The following is a 24,806-nucleotide window of genomic DNA, read 5'->3' as shown; positions in this document are numbered from 1 at the left end:
AGGATGAAAAGGTATGAAAGTATCTCTTATGGAGCACTTAGTCGAAGAGCTCTTGGGCAAGGTGGGTGCTATAAACATCCCCAAGCCTTTTCCAAAAGCAAGGGTCCCCCATATCAATTATCTCAGGAATTGTGAGCTTCCACTGAGTCAAATCACATATAGTTCTTTACTCAATTACAGATACATAAAGAGCATTTTTAAAGCTCCCTTTCTCATTTGAATTGATACTTAATAGTATTTCTGTGTTGAACTAAGATAGCCATTAATGACAATTAAATCAGTTAATGTTGCTGAGAGCTTAGGTCATTTGATCTTTCCCAGCACATGTTAAGGGTTCAGTAAATACTTGTCGAATTGAGTGGGTAATTTAGGATAACTCAACAGTATATACATCATTGTTTTGGCATCTATGGACAAATGTTATTAAGTACCTGGTTTACATGGTACCTACTCTGTGCCATGCCTTGAGATTGAAACTGTGTGAACTATAGAGAAATTTTTTTTATGGCTCTGATTCTCAAGGAGTTGATCTAGTTTGAAAAAAGCATAAATATGTAACTGAAATATTAGTGTATGCATATAAAAAATGTTGAAACCACTAATAGTTTAATTACATAGTAATCAGAAGAAACAATAAACAAAGACAGGGAGGAAAGAGAAAACAAGGACTAGTTTGTGGATATTAAAATAGAGATGGAACATTTTGAAGACAAGGATTTGAGTGGCAGATGAGACCAGAAAAATTGTTTATATTTTATAGGGTTGAGATAATCATATTTATGATTATACCAAGGCTTTTCTTATTCTTTGTTGAAATTTGCACAATATTGTCAGGCCAATGAGCTGTCTACAAATAGATTTATCCCCAGCTTAGTTTACACTGTGGTAAACTTTCATTTTTAACTTCTCTGTGACATTGTATGTTTACTTGTCCCTTTTATTGACATTATTACTCACATTTTGAACTAAAGCTTATTCTGCAGGCTAGAAGATGAAAGGAGAGGATCTCTCAGATATTAACAGGAGGCTTTGTTTAGACTAGGTTTTAACTAATCCATTCTGTTTGGAATGAAGAGCAGTTGGGTGATGAGCAGAATGAATGAAAAGACGAAACAAAGAAGGTTTTCCAGGTCTTCCTACATTAATATATGCTGCCTTTATTTGATAAGCAAGTTTGCTGAAACAAGGCAATGCCAAATGGGTAGATCCACATGCAAATAAAAATGTGAACTTGGGTAGGGATATAAAATACAAATTCCTTTTGAATTTTCTATAGTTTATATTCTTTGCTCTTCCTCTCTACTCTTCCCTCCTTGGCAACAAGTTGCTTCCATTCAACATTTACTAATTACATGAGAGATTTCATGCAATAAGGTGATAACTTCTCAGAAGCATGTATCAGCCCTTGCTATTTCAGTCAACCAGTTTTATTGAGTCTTCTTTGTGAAAATAGCCCTAGATTGAGTCATACGCTATTTTTTCTGTTCTCTTCTTGCTTCTGTTAAATAAACACCAAGTCCCTAAAATCAAAGTAATAACTGTAATAACCCTTTACCTATCTACATATATGAAAATAATGGGGAATTTCCTCCTTTAGGTGATTTCTAATTTTTGAAGTAGCCTGCATAATCACACTTCATGAGAAGGCAGTGGGGTCCAATGCAAAGAGAAAACATTTTAAACTAGAAAGCCTAAGTTTTAATTCATCTAACAGCTCAATTCACTTGTTGGGCGACTTTGGGAAAGCTCACTTCTTTAAGCCTTAGTTTCCTCCTTGTAAACATGCAAATAACAATACCTTACAGGGATACTGTAAACATTAAATAAGAGCTAACTTAGGCTGCTCCAGGCTTTGAGTACACTCTGAAGTAATGTTAATTCCCACTTCCTTTCCTTCAAACCATTAATGTTGGTGTTATTATTTGGGTCAGGCATAAGACACTGAACTTTGCAGCTTTCTGAGATGTCTGTGCTGCCCCAAAATAGAATCTGAGTGGAATCACCCACAGCCTGGCATATTGGCATGTAAGATATTCAGTGCTAACATTATGAAGAAAGACTATTCTAACAGCTATTTTCCTACCCCTAACTTGCAAAACATTATTGACCCCTATTAATGTACTGAGAAATAACACCAAAGCATTTAAATTTACTTTCAAAAGAACAAAGCTCTTAAACTGTCTCAGCAAAGTGACTATCATAAATAGAAACAAAAAAAGTAAGTCTGTCAAAGCGATGATACCTTCCAAAGCCCTACCTTTCAGCATTAATGCCTAATGACTCAGTCTACATAACAATTCACGTCCTTGGCTAAAATATTGCTGATAGAGTGTACCTGAAAGCGTTTGCTTTTTTCCTTCTATATTTTCTCTTTTGTTTGTTTACTCATACAAAACAATGTCAGGGCTGGTTTTGGTCAGAAAAATTATAAACTTAAAACTATTTTTAATACTAAGAGACAGTACGTTTTATATTCATTTCATCCTTAATTTTTTTCAGAAACACCTTAGAAATGTGAACATTTAAATATTTGCAGTGGTTAAGAGCACAGACTTATATTTAACCATAGGTTTAATTCTGACTTGGTCACTTACTTGTGAGACTTTGGGCAAGTTTCTAACCTCTTTCTAAGCCCTAGGTTCTCACTGTAAAATGAGAATTATACCTAGTTCATAGATTGTTGAATACATACATAAAATAAAGTGTCCATAAAGAGCTTAGCATAGTGTCTGGAACATAGGTAAGGAATGTTAACTTATTTCTGCTGAGATGATAAATTTATGTGCATGTTAATATAATCATTACATTAATGTGGTAAGAAGTGGGAACCAACCGCACACCCCAAAATTACATAGTTAATACTAATTGCCTTGATTTGCTTCAGTAACTTAATCTTAATCATTGATACTCTTTTAAAAAATTCTGGGAACAGATTTTCTTGCTGGAAATAATGCTTTCTAAAAAGTGTAAACTTGATAAGTCCTCCATCCAGAGCACAAGTGAGGAAGCTATATTGTGTTTTCATGGAAACAATATAGTAAAACTTTAATCTAATTACCCAGATATTGAGGGAACATACATTAAATATTACAATAATTGATTTTTCCCCATATATACCTCAATAAGCATATTGACCATATTCTCTGTTTTGTAACATACGAAGATATTTATACATGTTATATGCATCCTATGTGTGGACATTTTGTGCATTCCTTATCCTTTATTCCTTAAAATTTCATCATTATTATCCTTTTCATCTAATCTAAGGAGAGAGCAAGATAGTCTATTTCCCTAATCATCTTAGTCATTATCCACCCCCACCATCCGTCCAGGCTAAGATCATCGTCCAGACTGAGTTATTAAAGCTGATTTGAAAGAGCAGTCTGTTCTAAATGACTGTCCCTGGATCTGCCATGGAACCCTGTAAATACCCTTCATTACTCTGGCAGGGCAGTATCACATTTCCTTCATGCTACTTTTGTGACCGACACAAGTTAGGCAGTGAGATTTAGACTTTGGATGATCCTGGTTGATTGATAGAGGAATGGTGCTTCTCCTGAGACAGGTAACCACAAATTTGCTTTTCAGGATAATGTTTTAAAATAGGTATTCTGTTTAGTTTTTTTAATGTTTTTGGTTTCTAAGACTAAATAAGTTTGAACTTACAGCTTTTTTTAATGTTTTTAGTTTTAGTTTTAGGCAAGTGTTTCCTATACCATTTAGATGAAAAGGAAATTTATTAAGGATTTAATTGTATTTCTCAATTACATTGTCTCATGGACCTTGTATAAGAACCTCCATAACCCACTTACATATATTGTTTTGAATAGTCAAGAACTTGTCTCTGATGTATTTTTCTCATTAACAAAGGTTAGAAAATAGATACACATCTCTGTTCTTTAAAAATAAGGTATGGAGGGATTTTCTTATCATTTAATACTGGAAAGGGATACCTCAATATAAAACTATGAACTTTAAGCAAAATGTATTGACACTTTGGTATACATGAGCAATTTTTCTTAAAGAATTAAAATCTATAGCAATATGGAGAAAGAGCAAATACAAAAATTTTTATGCATCTGCTAGCACAGAAATTCTTGTATGCTTATCCTTCAAGTGAAGACTTCCTGTCATAGTTCTTTCAGATTCCTTGGCATTCCTGTGGATCATCCCAATGTGAGTAAATTGTTTCTATAGCTGAGTGACTGAATTAAGAAAACAGCTGAAGGCAAACACAGGATCATGTTCAAACCACAATAAACACATGTGTTGGATGGGTCACTCAACTTTATGGGGAAGGCTTAAGATATGTAACCTGTGTTTACTTGTCACATATGAAATTTCTTTTTAACTGTGTTGAATACACTTTTTTTAAGCTTTAAAAATTATTCTTTGTACCAGTAAACCATTAAAATGTGATCTAGTAGGCCTGTGGTATAATGTTTTTACATTTACTACAATGATATGCAGGGTAGGGACTATGTTACTTGGGAACAGAAACTAATTTTTTAAAAAGCTAGCATCTAGAATATAAGTTTGATGTATGGTAAGCAATGCATCATATATCACATAACAACTGTTGAATATTATTCATTTACAGTATTTATATCCAGCTTTTTTTTCAAAGAGCTAAACAAATTGTATATGCTATCTATATTTGAAAATGTTATAGAAAAAGTGAGAAGAAAAAGATTACTGTATCCAGAAAGTCTGGCTCTTTCTTCTATAACTCTTTTTTGCATTTGAAGCCTATATTAATTCTTTCTGTTGATTCCTAATTCCACTGCTCAACCTTCCCTTTATCTTTCAGCATGGTCTCCTCCCATCTCAGTATTCTATACCTGGGTGAAAGGTAGGATTATCATGGCACAGTTTTACAGGAAGTAGAAATGTATTCACTTACAGTGTGTGTATGTATTTCACTTTGGAAAATCAAATTGTAGCATATCTATTTCTACCTGACAAAAAAACGTTCCACTCTCCCATGTGCCTACCCAAGACCTTGCAGCACTCATATTGATTAAGCCTTAAGATCAGATGGGATTCTGGGGGAAGACCTTCTCTTTAAATAAAAAGAAATTGTTGGAGCACATACAGAAATAGAAAATGCAGAAACACAATAAACAGTGTCAAGATTACTGAAAAAGGTAAAAATTTCTTAGGAAATTCCATAAAGTCAGGACTTACATATACTTTATGCACTTCTTTATACCCAGAGTCTGGTATATATAGGCATTAGGTAAATAGTTGTTGAATGAATGAATGGAAAGAAATCCTACAAGCAGCTGTGTGATTTAATTAAGAAAGCTAGATTTAAACCAAGGTATTTCACCCTATCCAAATCTAAGCATGATCCTTAAAAAAAAAAAATCAATGGGATTTATCTGAATTTGCAAATCCAGGCTTCTAGCAAGGTTAATGATGTCTAGCACACTTCATCTGTAATGTAGTTAACTTTTTATTCCAAATTCATATTCTAAGAATGTACAAAATTAATACAAAAGAATCTACTTTGACAGAGTAGGGTTTTGAACAGATGTTGATTTGGTTAAGAATTCTTTTTTTATTGATTGGTAATACTTGTGAAAGAAGACATCTGGTGCAGACCCCTTCAAACTAACATACAAAAAAGTTAGGTACTAGTGCATGAAGAAGAGTTGTAACATAATATAGTAATAATTCTGACCTTTAAACAGTTTCTGATTTGTTTTTTTCTGAAGACATTTGTTCAAACTAATTTGTTACTGGGTTTATTCTCAGGCTGATGGTTTTTTCCCCCTCCATCTTTTCTGTGATCTCTAACAACTTTTCGTGTTAGTTATCTCTGCTTTTGCTTGGCCTTTGGGCAAACAGTTTGAAAACTCTCAGCTTTAAAATGGTAGAGCGCAGCCTCATACTGGCTTTTTATAATAAAATTTCCTAAAATGATTTGCCATTAATTAAAGTTAAGGCCCTTAAAAATCAAGAATTTGATATATTTTTTAAATAATGATATTTTTCTTTTACAGATGGAATGTGGTGGAATGAATTTAGTCTTTATCCCAAACATAAATTAGTAAATGATTTAGGCCTCTAGCTGTAAGTGAAATTCTATAGGTAGAAAAACTGATTGACCCCCACCACCCATAGGTGCTGTCTTGCTGTGGAATCCCTTTGCTCTGTTTTCTCCTGTCCAATCAGGTGGAATGTTTCACAGGCACATGGTTTATACAGCTCAAAATAACTTGGGACCTGTGAGCTGACAAATGCTCTGGCTTCGGTGGTGACAGGTTGTCCAGCTTCTTACAGCCATCTTCACTGAAACTAAGGTTAACTCCTCACTCTCTATGGACGGCTGCTCTCTATTCCCAAGGACGTGAAGAACTTTCTTTTTCTCCTCTGCTTTCATCTAAAAGTTCTCCTTGGATAATTATCATCACAGTGGAGTGCCTGGGTTGGACATCTTCATCTGGGTCAACTAAAAAAAGAAAGGTAATATCCATATTTAAGTTCTCAAGTGTGTTTTGATAACAGGGCACTGACAATGGAAAAGGGATATTTCAGAGACCTAGTCACTGTTGTTTAGAGTGAAACCAAGAGTAACTTTCTAATTATGTATGATGGAGCACAAAATTATGTGAAAAATGAAGTTTTCTTCATATAAGGTCTTGGAGGGGATTGATGAGACTCATAGAGATCACAGCTTACTTGGGTCCTATGGGAAAATATCTCAACAGAGGGAGTCATAACATGTTGTATATATCATTGGCATTTTCCACACATTCAGTTATTAAAATAACGATGTTTGTATAGAGAACATATGCGGCACCTATTTCCTTTTTAAAGGATATCAAATCTAAAATAATATGACTCTATGGTTAAAGACTTTCATTTAAAAATTTTTTATCATGTAAAAGGATATGCTTGCTATATTTAGTGTTGGGAGATCTGCTCCCTGGATTAATGTACACAACAGCTGCAGAAAGTCTTGCTCAAAGGACATTGCTTTTTCTTTCTCCTTTCTCTCCCCCTCTCTCTCTCGCTTTCTCTCACTCCCGTTTCAGCTACATCAGAAAGACACTTGACAGTCAGTGGCAAGTGTTTGGCCTGGTAGATTGCACTATTAGCAGTAATTAGATGCACATCTTGAATTATATTTAAAAACCTTGTAAGGAAAGAAAAAGAGAATATGGGCTGATTCATATTTCCATTCCCCAAAAGTGAACATTACAGGAATGGTGCTATGAAATTTTATTATCTTATCAAAGGATTTTTATTCATACTTGTCAAAAATACTAACATCAATTAGAGATTGAAAGAAACAAAACAAACTATCCTGTTTTCTTTCTAAAAAAATCATGATTCTATTACATGTGCATTGGGAATGATGAAATTCTACAAACTCTAAAATAAAAATTTGTCATAATTTTTTAGTCTCTCCTTAATAATAATTCTTAAGGTCACATAAAACCCATAATATTTTTCTAGGAAATTGGGAATGTCTATACTTACAGACATAAAAAACATATTTTTTAAAGAAAAATTAAAATATGCTGTCTGACACATGATTTGACAACAAGCAAAATATTTAATATCAAGGCCATCCCAGGAAATCTGAAATATATGCACACTCTACTTACTTTGTCAGGAGACAAAATTATAGGCATTACAGAATCTTATAATAATGGACTATGAAACAAACAGTTGGGCAGTATCCAAATTCTGTAAGTTTGTCTCTATTCCCACTTATAGAATGTGGCTAATCCTATTGGAACTCATAATAATGTGTTAAATACCTAGAGTTTCATATATTTATACTTTAAAAAACACACTCTATTAAATATTTCTATTAGAATGTGTTTTTAAAGGCATGTATTTGGTGGAATGGACACAGAACCACAATTCATGGACTCAAGAAATTGAATGAGTTTTTATCAAGGCTGGTTTTGGAATGCATAGACATGGCTTTTCAAATTACTTTTGCAGAAATAACACAGCAGGTAAATCAGGTTTCATTGTGAAAGGGCCTTAATGAACTAAGGTTCATTATGAAAAGGTGACAGCTAAATTTTTCAACAGCTAATTCCTGTATGTCATAGGAGTAATGAACTCAGCTCACTAACCTGAATATGTAAGATAAATGATACTGCTAACCCCAGAATAATTCGTTTTCTTCATTGTCATTGAGATTTGGCAAAGGCATTGTTTGTTGCATGGTGCTATTCTATTGCCTGTAACTAAACAAAAAGAAAATATTTTCTTTTTCCCTCTCCTAAAAGCTAAAGAAGAGTCAAGCACCATGGAGATGTTTTCTTAAATTTGTGTAGTGCTTTGTAGTTGACAAAGCTGTAAAACGACTAGGGCATTGTGCCTTTGCTTAAAGGAACAATCCAAGTATTAAGTACAGACAGAACAACTCAAGGATAGTATAGGCCAAGTACAAAATTTCTGTTTAGAAATCTAAGAACATATTTTCAGCAGAAACATTTTGGCAGGCACAAAAGTTTGTATGACTATTAACCTGTAGTCACTAAAGAGTTCTTAGAATCCATGTGTAACCAGAGTCACCTTGACAAGCTCAGTTCAGGCGCGGGCTTCGTAGGCTTCCACTTGCAGTCACCATGCACTCCGTGCTCTGGGAGGGGCTCCACAGAGCCTTCCCACCGAGTGCTTGAGCTAGAACTAGATTTTGAGATCCTGAGCCTACTTGGTGCCCTTGCTCCTCTCCCAGTCTAACAAGCATGCTATGTGAACTTAATTAGGGAAATTCGTTTTTTTTTTTTTTTTGAGAGGGCATCTCTCATATTTATTGATCAAATGGTTGTTAACAACAATAAAATTCAGTATAGGGGGGTCAATGCTCAATGTACAATCATTAATCCATCTCAAGCCTAATTCTCGTCAGTCTCCAATCTTCTGAAGCATAACGAACAAGTTCTTACATGGTGAACGAATTCTTACAGAGTGAATAAATTCTTACATGGTGAACAGTACAAGGGCAGTCATCACAGAAACTTTCGGTTTTGATCATGCAATATGACCTATAAACCATCAGGTCAAATATGAATATTCATTTGATTTTTGTACTTGATTTATATGTTGATCCCACATTTCTCCTATTATTATTATTATTTTTATTTTTAATAAAATGCTGAAGTGGTAGGTAGATGCAAGATAAAGGTAGAAAACATAGTTTAGTGCTGTAAGAAGGCAAATGTAGATGATCAGATGATCAGGTGTGTGCCTATGGACTAAGTATTAATCCAGGCTAGACAAGGGCAGCAAGACATCCACGGATGCAGAAGATTTCTCTCAAAGCAGGGGGGGTGAGGTTCTGAGCCTCACCTCTGTTGATCCCCAAATTCTCACCTGATGGCCCCCCTGCGACTGTGCCTGTCTTAGGTTGTTCCTCCCTTGAGGAATCTTACCCGTCTCTGGCTAACCAGTCATCTTCCGGGGCCATACAGGGAAATGTAAAGTTGGTAAGTGAGAGAGAAGCCATATTGTTTGCAAAGGTTAGCTTTTTACTTCTTTGCAGATTTATGCCCTGTGGCTTCTATGCCCAGCACTTGTCTCGAGGTATCTTTACCACCTGGAGGAATTATGATACTCGGTAAATTCGATATGAGGCACGAATTCTATTTAAAGTTTGTAATTAGGAAGGAAGAAGAAAAGCTATAGATGTAGCATATGAAGGAAACTTGGGAGGATTGATCATTTCTTTGACATATCTTCTTGTATAGTACCTTAAGTATGTATAGGTTTTAAACTACTGACTAATTTGCACACACATATTGACATAATAGGAATACGGTGACATAAACAAAGCAAATCTATAATTACCAGCCATCTCCAGTGAAGCCAAGAAAACCATTTAGGCACCCTAGGCATTTGTGAAAATTTATCTATGATATGATGGATATTTTCCAACTGTACTTGAACCATCAGACAAATTAAAGCAGCCCATTTCTGGGATCTGTTCACATCCCATATGTTCTTTTAACCATAGATAGTCTATAGTCATGAGATTTTGGGGTGCTACAACTTGCACCCCTCCCAACTCCTGGTTGAGTTCCAACAGTACAGATCCAGTCAAATTCGTTGTCTCACTGTATGCACATGCCAGCCTAGACATCTCCCTCCTCCTTCTTATGGCAAGTCCAGGAGATGGTGGGCGGGATGCAGCCACAACCGCAGCATCGTCCGGATCCCTGTGGAGGCTTTTTGATGATCATCCCCCGGCACGAGTCCTCCAGAGAGTGCTGATGCCGGAAGCTCCTCCTCATATCGTATCTTAGTTCATTTTCTGGGTATCCAAGCTAGGCCTTGATCTTCTGCGTAGAAACAAACAGAACCTTTGCCCACACTTTGACATGCCCTCTATACCACTGTGCAGAACTCATTGGAGGTCAGCACACAGTAACTGCTTTTTTTTTTTTTTTAATTAAGAGAAAGGAATATTATCAGAAAAGAGTACCTCCATAGCTGATCATCTGACACCCTTTAAGTGATCAACATTAAGGATATTTAAAGCATGCGTTGATCTTTGATTTACCAATAGTTTTATCCTGTTAAGGAGTAATCCCCCTTTTCTTTCTTTCTTTCTTTTTTTTTTTTTTTTAAATTTTTAATCTACACTTACCTGAAGAATACTATGTTTACTATGCTCTCCCCTATATCAGGTCCCCCCTAACAACCACATTACGGTTACTGTCCATCAGCTTAGCAAAATGTTGTAGAGTCACTACTTGTCCTCTCTGTGTTGTGCAGCCCACCCTCCCCTTTCTCCCTCCCCCCCATGCATGCTAATCTTAATACCCCCCTTCTTCTTCCCCCCCCTTATCCCTCCCTGCCCACCCATCCTCCCCAGTTCCTTTCCCTTTGGTACCTGTTAGTCCATTTTTGGGTTCTGTAATTCTGCTGCTGTTTTGTTCCTTCAGTTTTTCCTTTGTTCCTATACTCCTCAGATGAGTGAAATCATTTGGTATTTCTCTTTCTCCGCTTGGCTTATTTCACTGAGCATAATACTCTCCAGCTCCATCCATGTTGCTGCAAATGGTTGGATTTTTCCACTTCTTATGGCTGAGTAGTATTCCATTGTGTATATGTACCACATCTTCTTTATCCATTCATCTACAGATGGACATTTAGGTTGCTTCCAATTCTTGGCTATTGTAAATAGTGCTGCGATAAACATAGGAGTGCATCTGTCTTTCTCAAACTTGATTGCTGCGTTCTTAGGGTAAATTCCTAGGAGTGGAATTCCTGGGTCAAATGGTAGGTCTGTTTTGAGCATTTTGATGCACCTCCATACTGCTTTCCACAATGGTTGAACTAATTTACATTCCCACCAGCAGTGTAGGAGGGTTCCCCTTTCTCCACAGCCTCGCCAACATTTGTTGTTGTTTGTCTTTTGGATGGCAGCTATCCTTACTGGTGTGAGGTGATACCTCATTGTAGTTTTAATTTGCATTTCTCTGATAATTAGCGATGTGGAGCATCTTTTCATGTGTCTCTTGGCCATCTGTATTTCTTTTTTGGAGAACTGTCTGTTCAGTTCCTCTGCCCATTTTTTAATTGGGTTATTTGTTTTTTGTTTGTTGAGGCGTGTGAGCTCTTTATATATTCTGGACGTCAAGCCTTTATCAGATCTGTCATTTTCAAATATATTCTCCCATACTGTAGGGTTCCTTTTTGTTCTATTGATGGTGTCTTTCGCTGTACAGAAGCTTTTCAGCTTAATGTAGTCCCACTTGCTCATTTTTGCTGTTGTTTTCCTTGCCCGGGGAGATATGTTCAAGAAGAGATCACTCATGTTTATGTCTAAGAGGTTTTTGCCTATGTTTTTTTCCAAGAGTTTAATGGTTTCGTGACTTACATTCAGGTCTTTGATCCATTTTGAGTTTACCTTTGTATATGGGGTTAGACAATGGTCCAGTTTCATTCTCCTACATGTAGCTGTCCAGTTTTGCCAGCACCATCTGTTGAAGAGACTGTCATTTTGCCATTGTATGTCCATGGCTCCTTTATCAAATATTAATTGACCATATATGTTTGGGTTAATTTCTGGGGTCTCTAATCTGTTCCACTGGTCTGTGGCTCTGTTCTTGTGCCAGTACCAAATTGTCTTGATTACTATGGCTTTGTAGTAGAGCTTGAAGTTGGGGAGTGAGATCCCCCCTACTTTATTCTTCTTTTTCAGGATTGCTTTGGCTATTCGGGGTCTTTGGTGTTTCCATATGAATTTTTGAATTATTTGTTCCAATTCATTGAAGAATGTTGCTGGTAATTTGAGAGGGATTGCATCAAATTTGTATATTGCTTTCGGCAGGATGGCCATTTTGACGATATTAATTCTTCCTAGCCATGAGCATGGGATGAGTTTCCATTTATTAGTGTCCCCTTTAATTTCTCTTAAGAGTGACTTGTAGTTTTCAGAGTATAAGTCTTTCACTTCCTTGGTTAGGTTTATTCCTAGGTATTTTATTCTTTTTGATGCAATGGTGAATGGAATTGTTTTCCTGATTTCTCTTTCTATTGATTCGTTGTTAGTGTATAGGAAAGCTACAGATTTCTGTGTGTTGATTTTGTATCCTGCAACTTTGCTGTATTCCGATATCAGTTCTAGTAGTTTTGGAGTGGAGTCTTTAGGGTTTTTTATGTACAGTATCATATCATCTGCAAATAGTGACAGTTTAACTTCTTCTTTACCAATCTGGATTCCTTGTATTTCTTTGTTTTGTCTGATTGCCGTGGCTAGGACCTCCAGTACTATGTTAAATAACAGTGGGGAGAGTGGGCATCCCTGTCTGGTTCCCGATCTCAGTGGAAATGCTTTCAGCTTCTCGCTGTTCAGTATAATGCTGGCTGTGGGTTTATCATATATGGCCTTTATTATGTTGAGGTACTTGCCCTCTATTCCCATTTTGCTGAGAGTTTTAATCATGAATGGATGTTGAATTTTGTCAAATGCTTTTTCAGCATCTATGGAGATGATCATGTGGTTTTTGTCTTTCTTTTTGTTGATGTGGTGGATGATGTTGATGGATTTTCGAATGTTGTACCATCCTTGCATCCCTGGGATGAACCCCACTTGGTCATGGTGTATGATCCTTTTGATATACTGTTGAATTCTGTTTGCTAATATTTTATTGAGTATTTTTGCATCTACGTTCATCAGGGATATTGGTCTGTAATTTTCTTTTTTGGTGGGGTCTTTGCCTGGTTTTGGTATTAGGGTGATGTTGGCTTCATAGAATGAGTTTGGGAGTATTCCCTCTTCTTCTATTTTGTGGAACACTTTAAGGAGAATGGGTATTATGTCTTCTCTGTGTGTCTGATAAAATTCCGAGGTAAATCCGTCCGGCCCCGGGGTTTTGTTCTTGGGTAGTTTTTTGATTACTGTTTCAATTTCTTTGCTTGTAATTGGTTTGTTTAACTTTTGTGTTTCTTCCTTGGTCAGTCTTGGGAGGTTGTATTTTTCTAGGAAGTTGTCCATTTCTTCTAGGTTTTCCAGCTTGTTGGCATATAGGTTTTCATAGTAGTCTTTAATAATTCTTTGTATTTCTGTGGAGTCTGTCGTGATTTTTCCATTCTCATTTCTGATTATGTTGATTTGTGTTGACTCTCTTTTTCTCTTAATAAGTTGGGCTAGAGGCTTATCTATTTTGTTTATTTTCTCAAAGAACCAGCTCTTCGTTTCATTGATTTTTGCTATTGTTTTATTCTTCTCAATTTTGTTTATTTCTTCTCTGATCTTTATTATGTCCCTCCTTCTGCTGACTTTAGGCCTCATTTGTTCTTCTTTTTCCAGTTTTAATAATTGTGATGTTAGACTATTCATTTGGGATTGTTCTTCCTTCTTCAAGTGTGCCTGGATTGCTATATACTTTCCTCTTAAGACTGCTTTCGCTGCATCCCACAGAAGTTGGGGCTTAGTGTTGTTGTTGTCATTTGTTTCTATATATTCCTTGATCTCTATTTTGATTTGTTCATTGATCCATTGATTATTTAGTAGCATGTTGTTAAGCCTCCATGTGTTTGTGAGCCTTTTTGTTTTCTTTGTAGAATTTATTTCTACTTTCATACCTTTGTGGTCTGAAAAATTGGTTGGTAGAATTTCAATATTGTGGAATTTACTGAGGCTCTTTTTGTGAGCTAGTATGTGGTCTATTCTGGAGAATGTTCCATGTGCACTTGAGAAGAATGTATATCCTGTTGCTTTTGGATGTAAAGTTCTATAGATGTCTATTAGGTCCATCTGTTCTAGTGTGTTGTTCAGTGCCTGTGTGTCTTTACTTATTTTCTGCCCGGTGGATCTATCCTTTGGGGTGAGTGGTGTGTTGAAGTCTCCTACAATGAATGCATTGCAGTCTATTTCCCTCTTTAGTTCTGTTAGTATTTGCTTCACATATGCTGGTGCTCCTGTATTGGGTGCATATATATTTAGAATGGTTATATCCTCTTGTTGGACTAAGCCCTTTATCATTATGTAGTGGCCTTCTTTATCTCTTGTTACTTTCTTTGTTTTGAAGTCTATTTTGTCTGATATTAGTACTGCAACCCCTGCTTTCTTCTCACTGTTGTTTGCCTGAAATATGTTTTTCCATCCCTTGACTTTTAGTCTATGCTTATCTTTGGGTTTAAGGTGAGTTTCTTGTAAGCAGCATATAGATGGGTCTTGCTTTTTTATCCATTCTATTACTCTATGTCTTTTGATTGGTGCATTAAGTCCATTTACATTTAGGGTGACTATTGAAAGATATGTACTTATTGCCATTGCAGGCTTTAGATTCGTGGTTACCAAAGGTTCAAGGTTAGCTTCTTTAGTATCTTACTGCCTAACTTAGCTCGCTTATTGAGCTGTTATATACACTGTCTGGAGAGTCTTTTCTTCTCTCCCTTCTTATTCCTCCTCCTCCCTTCTTCATATGTTGTGTGTTTTGTTCTGTGCTCTTTTTAGGGGTGCTCCCATCTAGAGCAGTCCCTGTAGGATGCCCTGTAGAGGTGGTTTGTGGGAAGCAAATTCCCTCAGCTTTTGCTTGTCTGGGAATTGTTTGATCCCACCATCATATTTAAATGATAGTCGTGCTGGATACAGTATCCTTGGTTCAAGGCCCTTCTGTTTCATTGCATTAAGTATATCATGCCACTCTCTTCTGGCCTGTAGGGTTTCTGTTGAGAAGTCTGATGTTAGCCTGATTGGTTTTCCTTTATAGGTGACCTTTTTCTCTCTAGCTGCCTTTAAAACTCTTTCCTTGTCCTTGATCCTTGCCATTTTAATTATTATGTGTCTTGGTGTTGTCCTCCTTGGATCCTTTCTGTTGGGGGTTCTGTATAATTCCATGGTCTGTTCGATTATTTCCTCCCCCAGTTTGGGGAAGTTTTCAGCAATTATTTCTTCAAAGACACTTTCTATCCCTTTTCCTCTTTCTTCCTCTTCTGGTATCCCTATAATACGAATGTTTTTCCTTTTGTATTGGTCACATATTTCTCTTAGTGTTGTTTCATTCCTGGAGATCCTTTTATCTCTCTCTCTGTCAGCTTCTATACGTTCCTGTTCTCTGGCTTCTATTCCTTCAATGGCCTCTTGCATCTTATCCATTCTGCTTATAAATCCTTCCAGGGATTGTTTCACTTCTGTGATCTCTTTCCTGACATCTGTGATCTCCTTCCGGACTTCATCCCACTGCTCTTGCATTTTTCTCTGCATCTCATCCCACTGCTCTTGCATTTTTCTCTGCATCTCATCCCATTGCTCTTGCATTTTTTTCTGCATCTCTGTCAGCATGTTCATGATTTTTATTTTGAATTCTTTTTCAGGAGGACTAGTTAGGTCTGTCTCCTTCTCAGGTGTTGTCTCTGTGATCTTTGTCTGCCTGTAGTTTTGCCTTTTCATGGTGATAGAGATAGTCTGCAGAGCTGGTACAAGTGACCGCTGGAAGAGCTTCCCTTCTTGTTGGTTTGTAGCCTTTTCCTGGGAGAATAGCGACCTCTAGTGGCTTGTGCTGGGCAGCTGTGCGCAGACAGGGCTTCTGCTTCCTGCCCAGTTGCTTTGGGGTTTATCTCCACTGTTGCTGTGGGCTTGGCCTGGCTGGGGCTGTTCCTCCAAAATGGTGGAGCCCCGTTGGAGGGGGAGCAGCCAGGAGACTATTTATCTCCGTAAGGGGCCTCTGTGCTCCCTGCTGCCCAGGGGGTTAGAGTGCCCAGAGATCCCCAGATTCCCTGCTTCTGGTCTAAGTGACCTGTCCTGCCCCTTTAAGATTTCCAAAAAGCACTCTCCAAACCAAAACAACAACAGCAACAATGAGAGAGGGAACAGAAAGGAAAAAAAAAAGAAAAAACACGCGATTTTTTTTTTTTTTCCTCAGGTGCCGGTCCCAGGCACCCGCGCACTGGTCCTGCTGCCCTGTCTCCCTAGCACCAGGGTCCCTGTCCTTTCAAGGCTTCCAAAAAGCACCCACCCACCGGTCCCGCAGGGAAGGAACGCTCAATATTCTTGGTCCTCAGGCACTGGTCCCACGCACCCGCTCACCAGTCCCGCCGCCCTGCCTCCCTAGCACCGGGGTCCCTGTCCCTTCAAGGCTTCCAAAAAGCACTTGGCAAAAAGAGAGAAAAAAAAGGGGAAAAACGCGCGATTTCTTCCGTCCTCAGGTGCTGGTCTCAGGCACCCACCCACCAGTCCCACAGGGAAAAATGCGGGATATTCTTTGTCCTCAGGTGCCGGTCCCAGGCACCCGCTCACCAGTCCCGCCGCCCTGCCTCCCTAGCACCGGGGTCCCTGTCCCTTTTAGGCTTCCAAAAAGCACTCGCAGAAAAGAGAAAAAAAAAAGGGGAAAAACGCGCGATTTCCTCTGTCCTCAAGTGCCGGTCTCAGGCACCCGCCCACCGGTCCCGCAGGGAAAAACGGGGGATATTCTTTGTCCTCAGGCGCCGGTCCCAGCCACCCGCTCACCAGTCCCGCCACCGTGCCTCCCTAGCACTGGGGTCCCCGTCCCTTCCAGGCTTCCAAAAAGCGCTTGCCAAAAAGAGAAAAAAAAAAAAAGGGGAAAAACGCGCGACCTCCTCCGTCCTCAGGCACCAGTCTCAGGCACCCGCCCCCAGGTCTCGCAGGGAGAAACGCGGGATATTCTTTGTCCTCCGGCGCCGTTCCCAGGCACCTCCTCACCGGTCCCGCCACCCTGCCTCCCCAGCAACGGGGGCCCGTCCCTCTAAGGCTTCCAAAAAGCGCTCGCCAAAAAAAAAAACTGCTCCGGTTTCTCTCCACCCGCCGGGAGCCGGGGGGAGGGGCGCTCGGGTCCCCCCGGGCTGGGGCTTGTATCTTACCCCCTTCACAAGGCGCTGGGTTCTTGCAGGTGTGGATGTGGTCTGGATGTTGTCCTGTGTCCTGTGGTCTCTATTTTAGGAAGATTTTTCTTTGTTATATTTTCATAGCTCTATGTGTTTTTGGGAGGAGATTTCCACTGCTCTACTCACGCCGCCATCTTGGCTCCCGCCTTTCGGGAAATTCGTTTTTTCAAATCCTTAATCACCTAAAGAAAATTGACACAAATATTAAGATGGATGAAATGTTAATTTTTCCTTTATTTTTCCTTTATTTTTCTTATTTAAAATGAATCTTTGAGTTCATGGGGATTGACAAAGTTGTCTCATTTGGGATTTCCCAGATAAGAGCTAAGTTCATCGTGAATGGTAAGATCTTGAAAGTGATATAAAAAACCTCATTTTGTACTACCACCAAACCTTTTTGTGGTCCTAGATTCCTGAAGTCTTCTTGCTTGCCTTCCATCAGCCTTTCAGCGGGTTGTAGAATTCCCTTTTACACTATTTCTTTGCCATCTTTCAGATTAAACACTAACTTTGGGCTCTGGCTTCAGTGTCCTTCACACTGGTGCTTGCCTACATGTTTATCCTCTCTGTATACGGAAACATACACAGTATGTATACTTCACAGTAGCCAATCTCTTTTTCTCACACTCAAACTAAATCTTCACTTTCCTTCCTACCTTTGCCAGTTTAATCAAAACAATAGTAAGAGAACTGTTTACTCACCGTTAGCTTATCATCTAAATATCTTTTCGTTCCTTTAAACACTCCCTTTAGGACTGTCCTTAATTAAACAGATTCCCACTAATTTTCCTGTGTATCACCTCTGTTCTCTTTATTTCAACATTCTCTTCTAATTTATATATTTGCCTGTATTTGTTTTTATCTGCTGTTTTTCTTTCTTTCAAACTGAAAAGGGAATTAAGAGAATGGGACTTATTCCCATATTGTTACTGACGTATTTCCATATATCTCAAGTTCTTATTCTGATAATGCAATATATACTAAGGTATTAAACTACAAATGCCACTCACACCAAAAACAAACTAGAAATAAAACTAAGATGGGGATGATCACTGTACTAGAGAGGGGATGGAAATTGTAACAATGAAGGATTTATCTCATAGGATATCCCATCTGCAGCCAAATTTTTAGAGGGTGATCTGTACCTAACTCTCCAGGACTAGTTACTGTGTATTGGAATTTGGTTCTCGACCCAGCAAGAGTTTCTCCAATGAGCAAAGGTCATTACATTTTAGGAATAATAATTACACATCAGCAGAAAAGGATTAACTTAGTTTGTATAGTGTCCTACATTTTAAAAGTGCTTTCACAAACAAACGTAGGAAATAAACAGGTTAGTTCTGCTCATCCTCACTTTAGAGGTGAGTTACTTTTCCTATTCCAGCTGTTTAGACAATAAATATTAATTAGGCTATTCTTGTGTTGACCTAGAAGCCAGATTTGTTTTCTCATTTAAGTATCTAAGGATACCTCATAGCCAGAAAATTTCAGTATTTAGGTTTGAATCCAAATTACTTCATGTTAGGTTTTACAGATTTTCTGGTCAATACACCAGTTTATTCATGTTATAACCAAGAGATGAATTTATACCACATGATACTTCCAACAATGAAGTCTTCTTATAGTCACAGAAGAGTAATTATGAGTTAACAGAAGTCAAGACATACGCACAGAGATATCAGCATCAAGTTTTGTTCTTATGAACCAGACTCTCACATTTTCAGCAAGGTCTTAGGGCAGCTCCTATTTTCAGGAAAAAATCCTACAGATAAAAATGGAGATATTTCGCAGAGTAAAGAACTTTTGGTGAGCTTTCTATGTGGCCAAATTAGGTGTACGATTTACTAAAATTTATCTTGATTAGTCATGTCACATTCATTGTCTCATTTCCAACCTATGACAATTTCACCAAAACAGTAATCTGTTTTCAAGGGCAGTTAATTGCTCTTCGTTTGAAACAGGCATAAAATCTGTTTCAATTTTGTAAGAAGCAGAAAAAAGAAACAAAGTCCAATGTCACTCTAACAGCCCAGATGAAACGTCTAAGAGAACTCTTAATTTCCTTTCCTGAAACCCACTCCTGCCTCATCCCAGTAAAGGATTCCACCACTACCCTAATTGCTTAGTCCATAAATATTGGTGTCACTCTTGCCTCTGCTCTTTCTCTCACACCACACTTTCAATCCACCAGCAAATCATACTGGCTTTACTTTCAAAAGATATCAAAAATCTGACCATTTCTCACCATCTCCTACTGCTACCACTCATTGATCCAACCCAGCATCATCTCCTGCAAAGCACATTGCAATAGTCATCTAACTGATCTACTTGGTTTCCACAATTCTCCCCTTCAATTTGAATTCTTTGCAGAGCAGCCGTATTTGAACTTTTTCAAAACCATGTCATCTGTCAGCAATGATGGTGTACAAAAACAAAGTGAAGTAGACAGAAAAGTAAATGGGCAAATTTAATACATTGTAATAAGTGCTGTGCTTAAGAGAGAGGACAGTGAACTTTGTGAGCACATTGACAAGGTGCCCAACCCAGAGAAAAGAAGAAATCAGATCCCAGGGCGATATCTTAGCTAAGAACTGAAGACACTGTAGGACTTGGCCCATTAAGTTAGTGAAGGGATGTGAGGATGGGAAGCAGCCCAAACAAAGAGAATATATACAAAGATCTGAAGGCAAACGGTCCATTCATGGGACAATGTATGTTTCAATAGAATATAGGTAACACTAAATTAACTACAAATCTAGAGTTCAGTTGCTCTTCAGTTTGTCCTTGGAGCAAATTGCTTCACTAGTTCTACTTCACTACTTCAGTTTCTTAGCATGCTATGTGGCTAAGGTTGTTATATAATAATAATAATAAATAATAATAATAATAGTAACTACCATTTATTGAATGTTTACTAAATGCCAAGCATATTTAATTATCACTTCAACCTATAAGATGGCTACTGTCATTATTCCTGTTTTACAGATGAGTAAACTGAGGCTTACAGAGGTTAACTAACTTTCTTGACTTTATATAGCTAGAAAGTGTCAGGATTGGGACCTGAACCAGATCTAGCTAACTCCAACGTATCAGATAATAAATATTATATTAAATCATTAAAGAAATCCTTTATTTTGAATACCTGAAGGTTTTTAAATTATAATAATACTTCTCATGACCATAAGTATCAGAACAGGCATATATTTACACCTTACTTGTGTTCTTTAAAAAAGAAAAAAAAATTAGTTGCAAAAAAAAGTGACTACTTTCTTTTCTATTTCCACTATAAATATAAAATTTTTGGAAGTTCTTCAACAGTACCATCACCTTTACTAAGTATTGTTTTTAACTAACATCTTTTGAGTGTCCATTATAGAGGCTGGTCCTGTTTTAAGGACTTAACATTCATGATATTATTAATCACCACTCTCCTGGGAAATAGATATCACCCATGTTTTATGATGAAGAACCCAAAGCTCAGAGAAGTTAAGCAATTTTTTCAAAGTCATACAACCGTTAAGAGATTAAGCCAGAATTTAAAAACCAGTTTATCTGATTCTAGGGCCAATGCTCATTCCATGTTGCCTCAAGATTAAACCCATCCTAAAATAAAGAGTTAGAGAAAGTTTCATTAAAATATAATATATGGTAATGGTCAATTAATCATAGGCCATTCTGATTTATACAGCACTTAATATTTCCCCTCATATTTAAATATATATAGAAACTCAAACTAGGCTAATGAAACAGTTGATTTAAAAATTAGAAAGATTTTAAATCAGTATACTAATTACATTTTCAAATAGTATTTTGTACCTTATTTCATCTATCTTTAACTGTTCTGTGTAGTTAATGCACAAATGAGAGAAATTTTCAGTAGGTTATCAATTACACTTTCCTATACTATTTCTTGTATCATTCACTGTTCTACAAAATTTAAATAGCCAAATATTTCTATTTAATGAATATATCATTATTTAATTAACTAATATCTTATTGGATATGGGTCCAAATTCTTAATATTACCATCTATACTAAGATGACAAATGTCTTTGTAGACAAATCTTTCAAACCAGTCAACACCTTCACGTTTTCAATTTATCTTTTTTAAGGTGTAATAGACTTCACACAAACAAGTAGCTCCCTCCATTAGTGACAACCTCAGGCTATGGGAACTATGGGGAAAAATACTTTGCTGTAGGTGATCCTTTTAGCCATCTCTTATTGCCCTCTCAAGGTGAATGTCTACTTGGCCACTTTAGACGTAAGTTTTGGATAGCACTCTGAAAGTTTGAGAAATAGGGAAGTTCCTAGGAAATCTTATTTGTGATACGAGTGAGGCTATTATATAAGGTAAAGGACAGGAATGAACTGAAATAAGTTTTGTTATAAAATCTTAAAACCAGAAAAGACTTAGATTACTTTTCCTCTCCATCTTCCCAGCACAAGGCCCAACAAATAGTAACCAAGAATGGCAAATAGTCTTAATCTCCATTATCGTCTCTGATTGATTGGTGGTGGCTAAAGCAGTGGAGTGTTAAAGAAGTCTAGGTCAATGGGAAGAGTACTGAAATCAGTTACATACATCTTTAAAGGAGGATAGAGAGGAGTAACAGATTATGGTTCACACATTTGCCATCCCTCTAGTAAATGTGTGAATGCATAAATGGATATATTTATAATACATATTTGACTTGCCTTACCAAAATCTCTAGTCCAGGGGACTTTGAACTAAAATTATTGTACTATCTTTTTAAGACTTTAAAATTATTTATTTTTGAGTTGGTAATATATTCATACAAAATTGAAAAGTCAGGAAAGGGTATACGGTGAAACAGGGTATAGGTGTCCTGTCTTGCACCTCATGTCCCTGTCTACCATAGGCCCTCTTCACCAACATTAATTTAAGAGATTTTTTTAAACCTAGGCTTTGACTCATGTCTTTGTAGAAATTAAATTAGTTATACCGTATTTTAAAAGACCAAATCATTATAGTTTTCAAGAGCAGGCTGAGTCTATAAACAACACTGAATTTAAACAACTCATCTCTAGTCAAAAAAGAAAAGCATTTATTTTCATGAGCTAAATCAGGTCTACATTTTCAGTAACTAGACAAGATTATGTTGTCAATATCTTTTAATATACATTTTTATTACATTTAAGGTAAAAGGGAGAGGGTAGAGAGAAATCTCTATTTGTATATGAAAGCACTTTATAACCAGAAGCCCTTTACCCATATTATCAAAAGCATGTTTAGAAATTGCTATAATGTTATTATAGTATACCTTTCACAATTGAACTTGTATTTAAAGAATTTAACAAAGTGGCAATCACCCATGTTTTTATTTTCAAATTCAGGGAAATCTCATTCGATTCCCCTTCATTTTACAATTTAAGAATAATCTTGAAGTCTTTAAAGTAAATTTGTAAAGTATCAAAATTAGGTCATTCTTAATTTCAAGCTCTAAATTCTTAAGAATCTGTTATGCTACTATGAACATAGACTTGTTATTCTTTAGAAATATAACCCAAACTTTGTGTTATTACTATTTTGTAACAGCATGCAAGACGACAGCATAGAAGCTTCTACTTCCATATCTCAGCTTTTAAGAGAGAGCTATTTAGCAGAAACTAGACATCCAGGAAACAATGAGAGGAGTCGAGCAGAACCTTCCTCCAACCCTTTCCATTTTGGCAGTCCTGGAGCTGCTGAAGGAGGAGGCCAAGATGACCTTCCAGATCTTTCAGCCTTTCTGAGCCAAGAAGAATTAGATGAAAGTGTCAATCTGGCAAGACTGGCCATCAATCATGATCCTTTGGAGAAATCAGATGAAGCTCAAGCTAGAAAACGTCTTTCTTCTGAGCAGATGAAACACTCACCTAAATCAAGTTCTGACCCTAACTTCTGCCAAGATAACTCTCGAAGTCCTTCCAGCTCTAAAGAGAGCCCCCAGGAGGCAAAAAGGCCACAGTATAGCTCAGAAACCCAGTCCAAAAAAGTATTTTTAAATAAAGCTGCCGATTTCATTGAAGAGCTGTCCTCCCTTTTCAAAGCCCATAGTTCCAAAAGGATTAGACCTCGTGCTTGCAAAAACCACAAGAGTAAATTGGAATCTCAAAACAAACTTATGCAGGAAAGCAGCTCCAGTGTCTCAGATCTATCAGAGAGAAGAGAAAGATCTTCTGTTCCCATCCCTATCCCTGCAGACACCAGGGACAATGAAGTGAATCATGCCCTTGAACAGCAGGAAGCTAAGAGGCGTGAGGCTGAGCAGGCTGCCAGTGAGGCAGCTGGTGGAGACACCACCCCAGGGTCTTCACCTTCATCTTTGTACTATGAAGAACCTCTGGGGCAACCTCCCCGGTTCACTCAAAAGTTACGGAGCAGAGAAGTTCCAGAAGGAACCAGAGTACAGTTGGATTGCATAGTGGTAGGAATTCCACCACCTCAAGTAAGGTAAAGACATCTCATTACTAATGTTTGGTAATTGCTTTCCATCTACCAGGATCATCCTAAGTTTATCATTTGAAGATACGATTTCAAAAATTATATACTACCTTGGGAAAAAAACAGAGTCTAAAGCAGCACTATTCAATAGAAAATATAATATTAGTCATATATGTAATTTTAAATTTTCTAGTAGCCACCTTTTTAAAAAGTAAAAAGAACTGGGTGAACTTAATTTTTAAAATATATATTATTTTCACCAATGTATTAAAAACACTATCATTTTGACATGTCACCAATACAAAAATTAATAATATTTTATAATCTCTTTGTCATACTAGGGTTTCAAAATTCAGTGTGAATTCTACACTTACAGCACATTTGGCTGTTAAATTTCCCTAGGAAATACTTAATCTGCATTTAGATTTCATAAAATTTTTAGCTGAAAAAGTAAATTGACACCCAAGTTGTTGTGAAATACTTAAAAATTTTGTAATTGCTTGAGTATCTGTTTTTAAATTTCAATTAATTGAAATTAAATATAATTTAAAATTTGGTTGCTAGGTTGCACCAGCTGTATTTAAAGTGTCCAACACCACATGTAACTAATCACTATGATACTCGACAGCACCGGTCTACAACCTGAAGCTTAAAAAAAGAAAGTATTTATGATTTATATTCAACGAATACCTGTGGCGCTTTTTCAATTTTACAGAAAGCCACATGATAGAATAAGGTTGTGGTTAAGTACAATTTAAAGATTCATTTTACATGTTATTGTGTATATTATAAACTTTTTGATATTAGCTTAATGAGCACTATTGTAATGCCCAAGTCCTTCCCTAATATGACTGTTGAATAGAGAAGATGTCCATTTTTTCTGTTCTTCAGCTGTTCTGTGAAGCAAATGAAGCTTAAGCTTCAGGACTCCTCATTTGCATGAGCTATACAATTTTGCGTTCTAATTCTATTAATTTTTTAAGGGGCCTTCCATGCTTATAAAGCTTCAGGCCCCACGAAACCTGGATCT

General features: G+C 37.1%; 1 protein-coding gene and 1 long non-coding RNA gene across 7 annotated transcripts in view; one reads left to right on the top strand and one right to left on the bottom strand.

The window, feature by feature from the left end:
- The window catches only part of LOC140850405 (uncharacterized), a 32,508-nt gene extending 14,659 nt beyond the window's left edge, over positions 1 to 17,849 (bottom strand). Inside the window, exons 1-3 of one of the 2 annotated variants that reach the window (XR_012133206.1) lie at positions 17,722 to 17,835; positions 17,305 to 17,510; positions 6,322 to 6,457 (exon numbers count right to left, since the gene is read on the bottom strand). This is a non-coding gene — a long non-coding RNA (uncharacterized lncRNA). Of the gene's footprint in view, positions 1 to 6,321; positions 6,458 to 17,304; positions 17,511 to 17,721 lie in introns of those variants that run through there. The other variant, XR_012133207.1, reaches the window with a different exon arrangement.
- The window catches only part of MYPN (myopalladin), a 98,056-nt gene that overhangs the window by 8,108 nt on the left and 65,142 nt on the right, over positions 1 to 24,806 (top strand). For 2 of the 5 annotated variants that reach the window (XM_073240958.1, XM_073240957.1), the window contains exons 1-2: positions 6,332 to 6,471; positions 22,889 to 23,785. The exons of 1 other annotated variant lie outside the window; for it this stretch is intronic. In XM_073240958.1, the coding sequence (XP_073097059.1) occupies positions 22,890 to 23,785 (896 nt within the window). In that variant the 5' untranslated portion in view covers positions 6,332 to 6,471; position 22,889. Of the gene's footprint in view, positions 1 to 3,549; positions 3,566 to 4,159; positions 4,177 to 6,331; positions 6,472 to 22,888; positions 23,786 to 24,806 lie in introns of those variants that run through there. 2 more of the 5 variants (XM_073240962.1, XM_073240959.1) reach the window with 2 other exon arrangements.

This window comes from Manis javanica, chromosome 7 (genome assembly GCF_040802235.1).
Source record: "Manis javanica isolate MJ-LG chromosome 7, MJ_LKY, whole genome shotgun sequence".
Taxonomy (NCBI): domain Eukaryota; kingdom Metazoa; phylum Chordata; class Mammalia; order Pholidota; family Manidae; genus Manis; species Manis javanica.
This window is presented reverse-complemented; position numbering and strand designations above follow the sequence as displayed.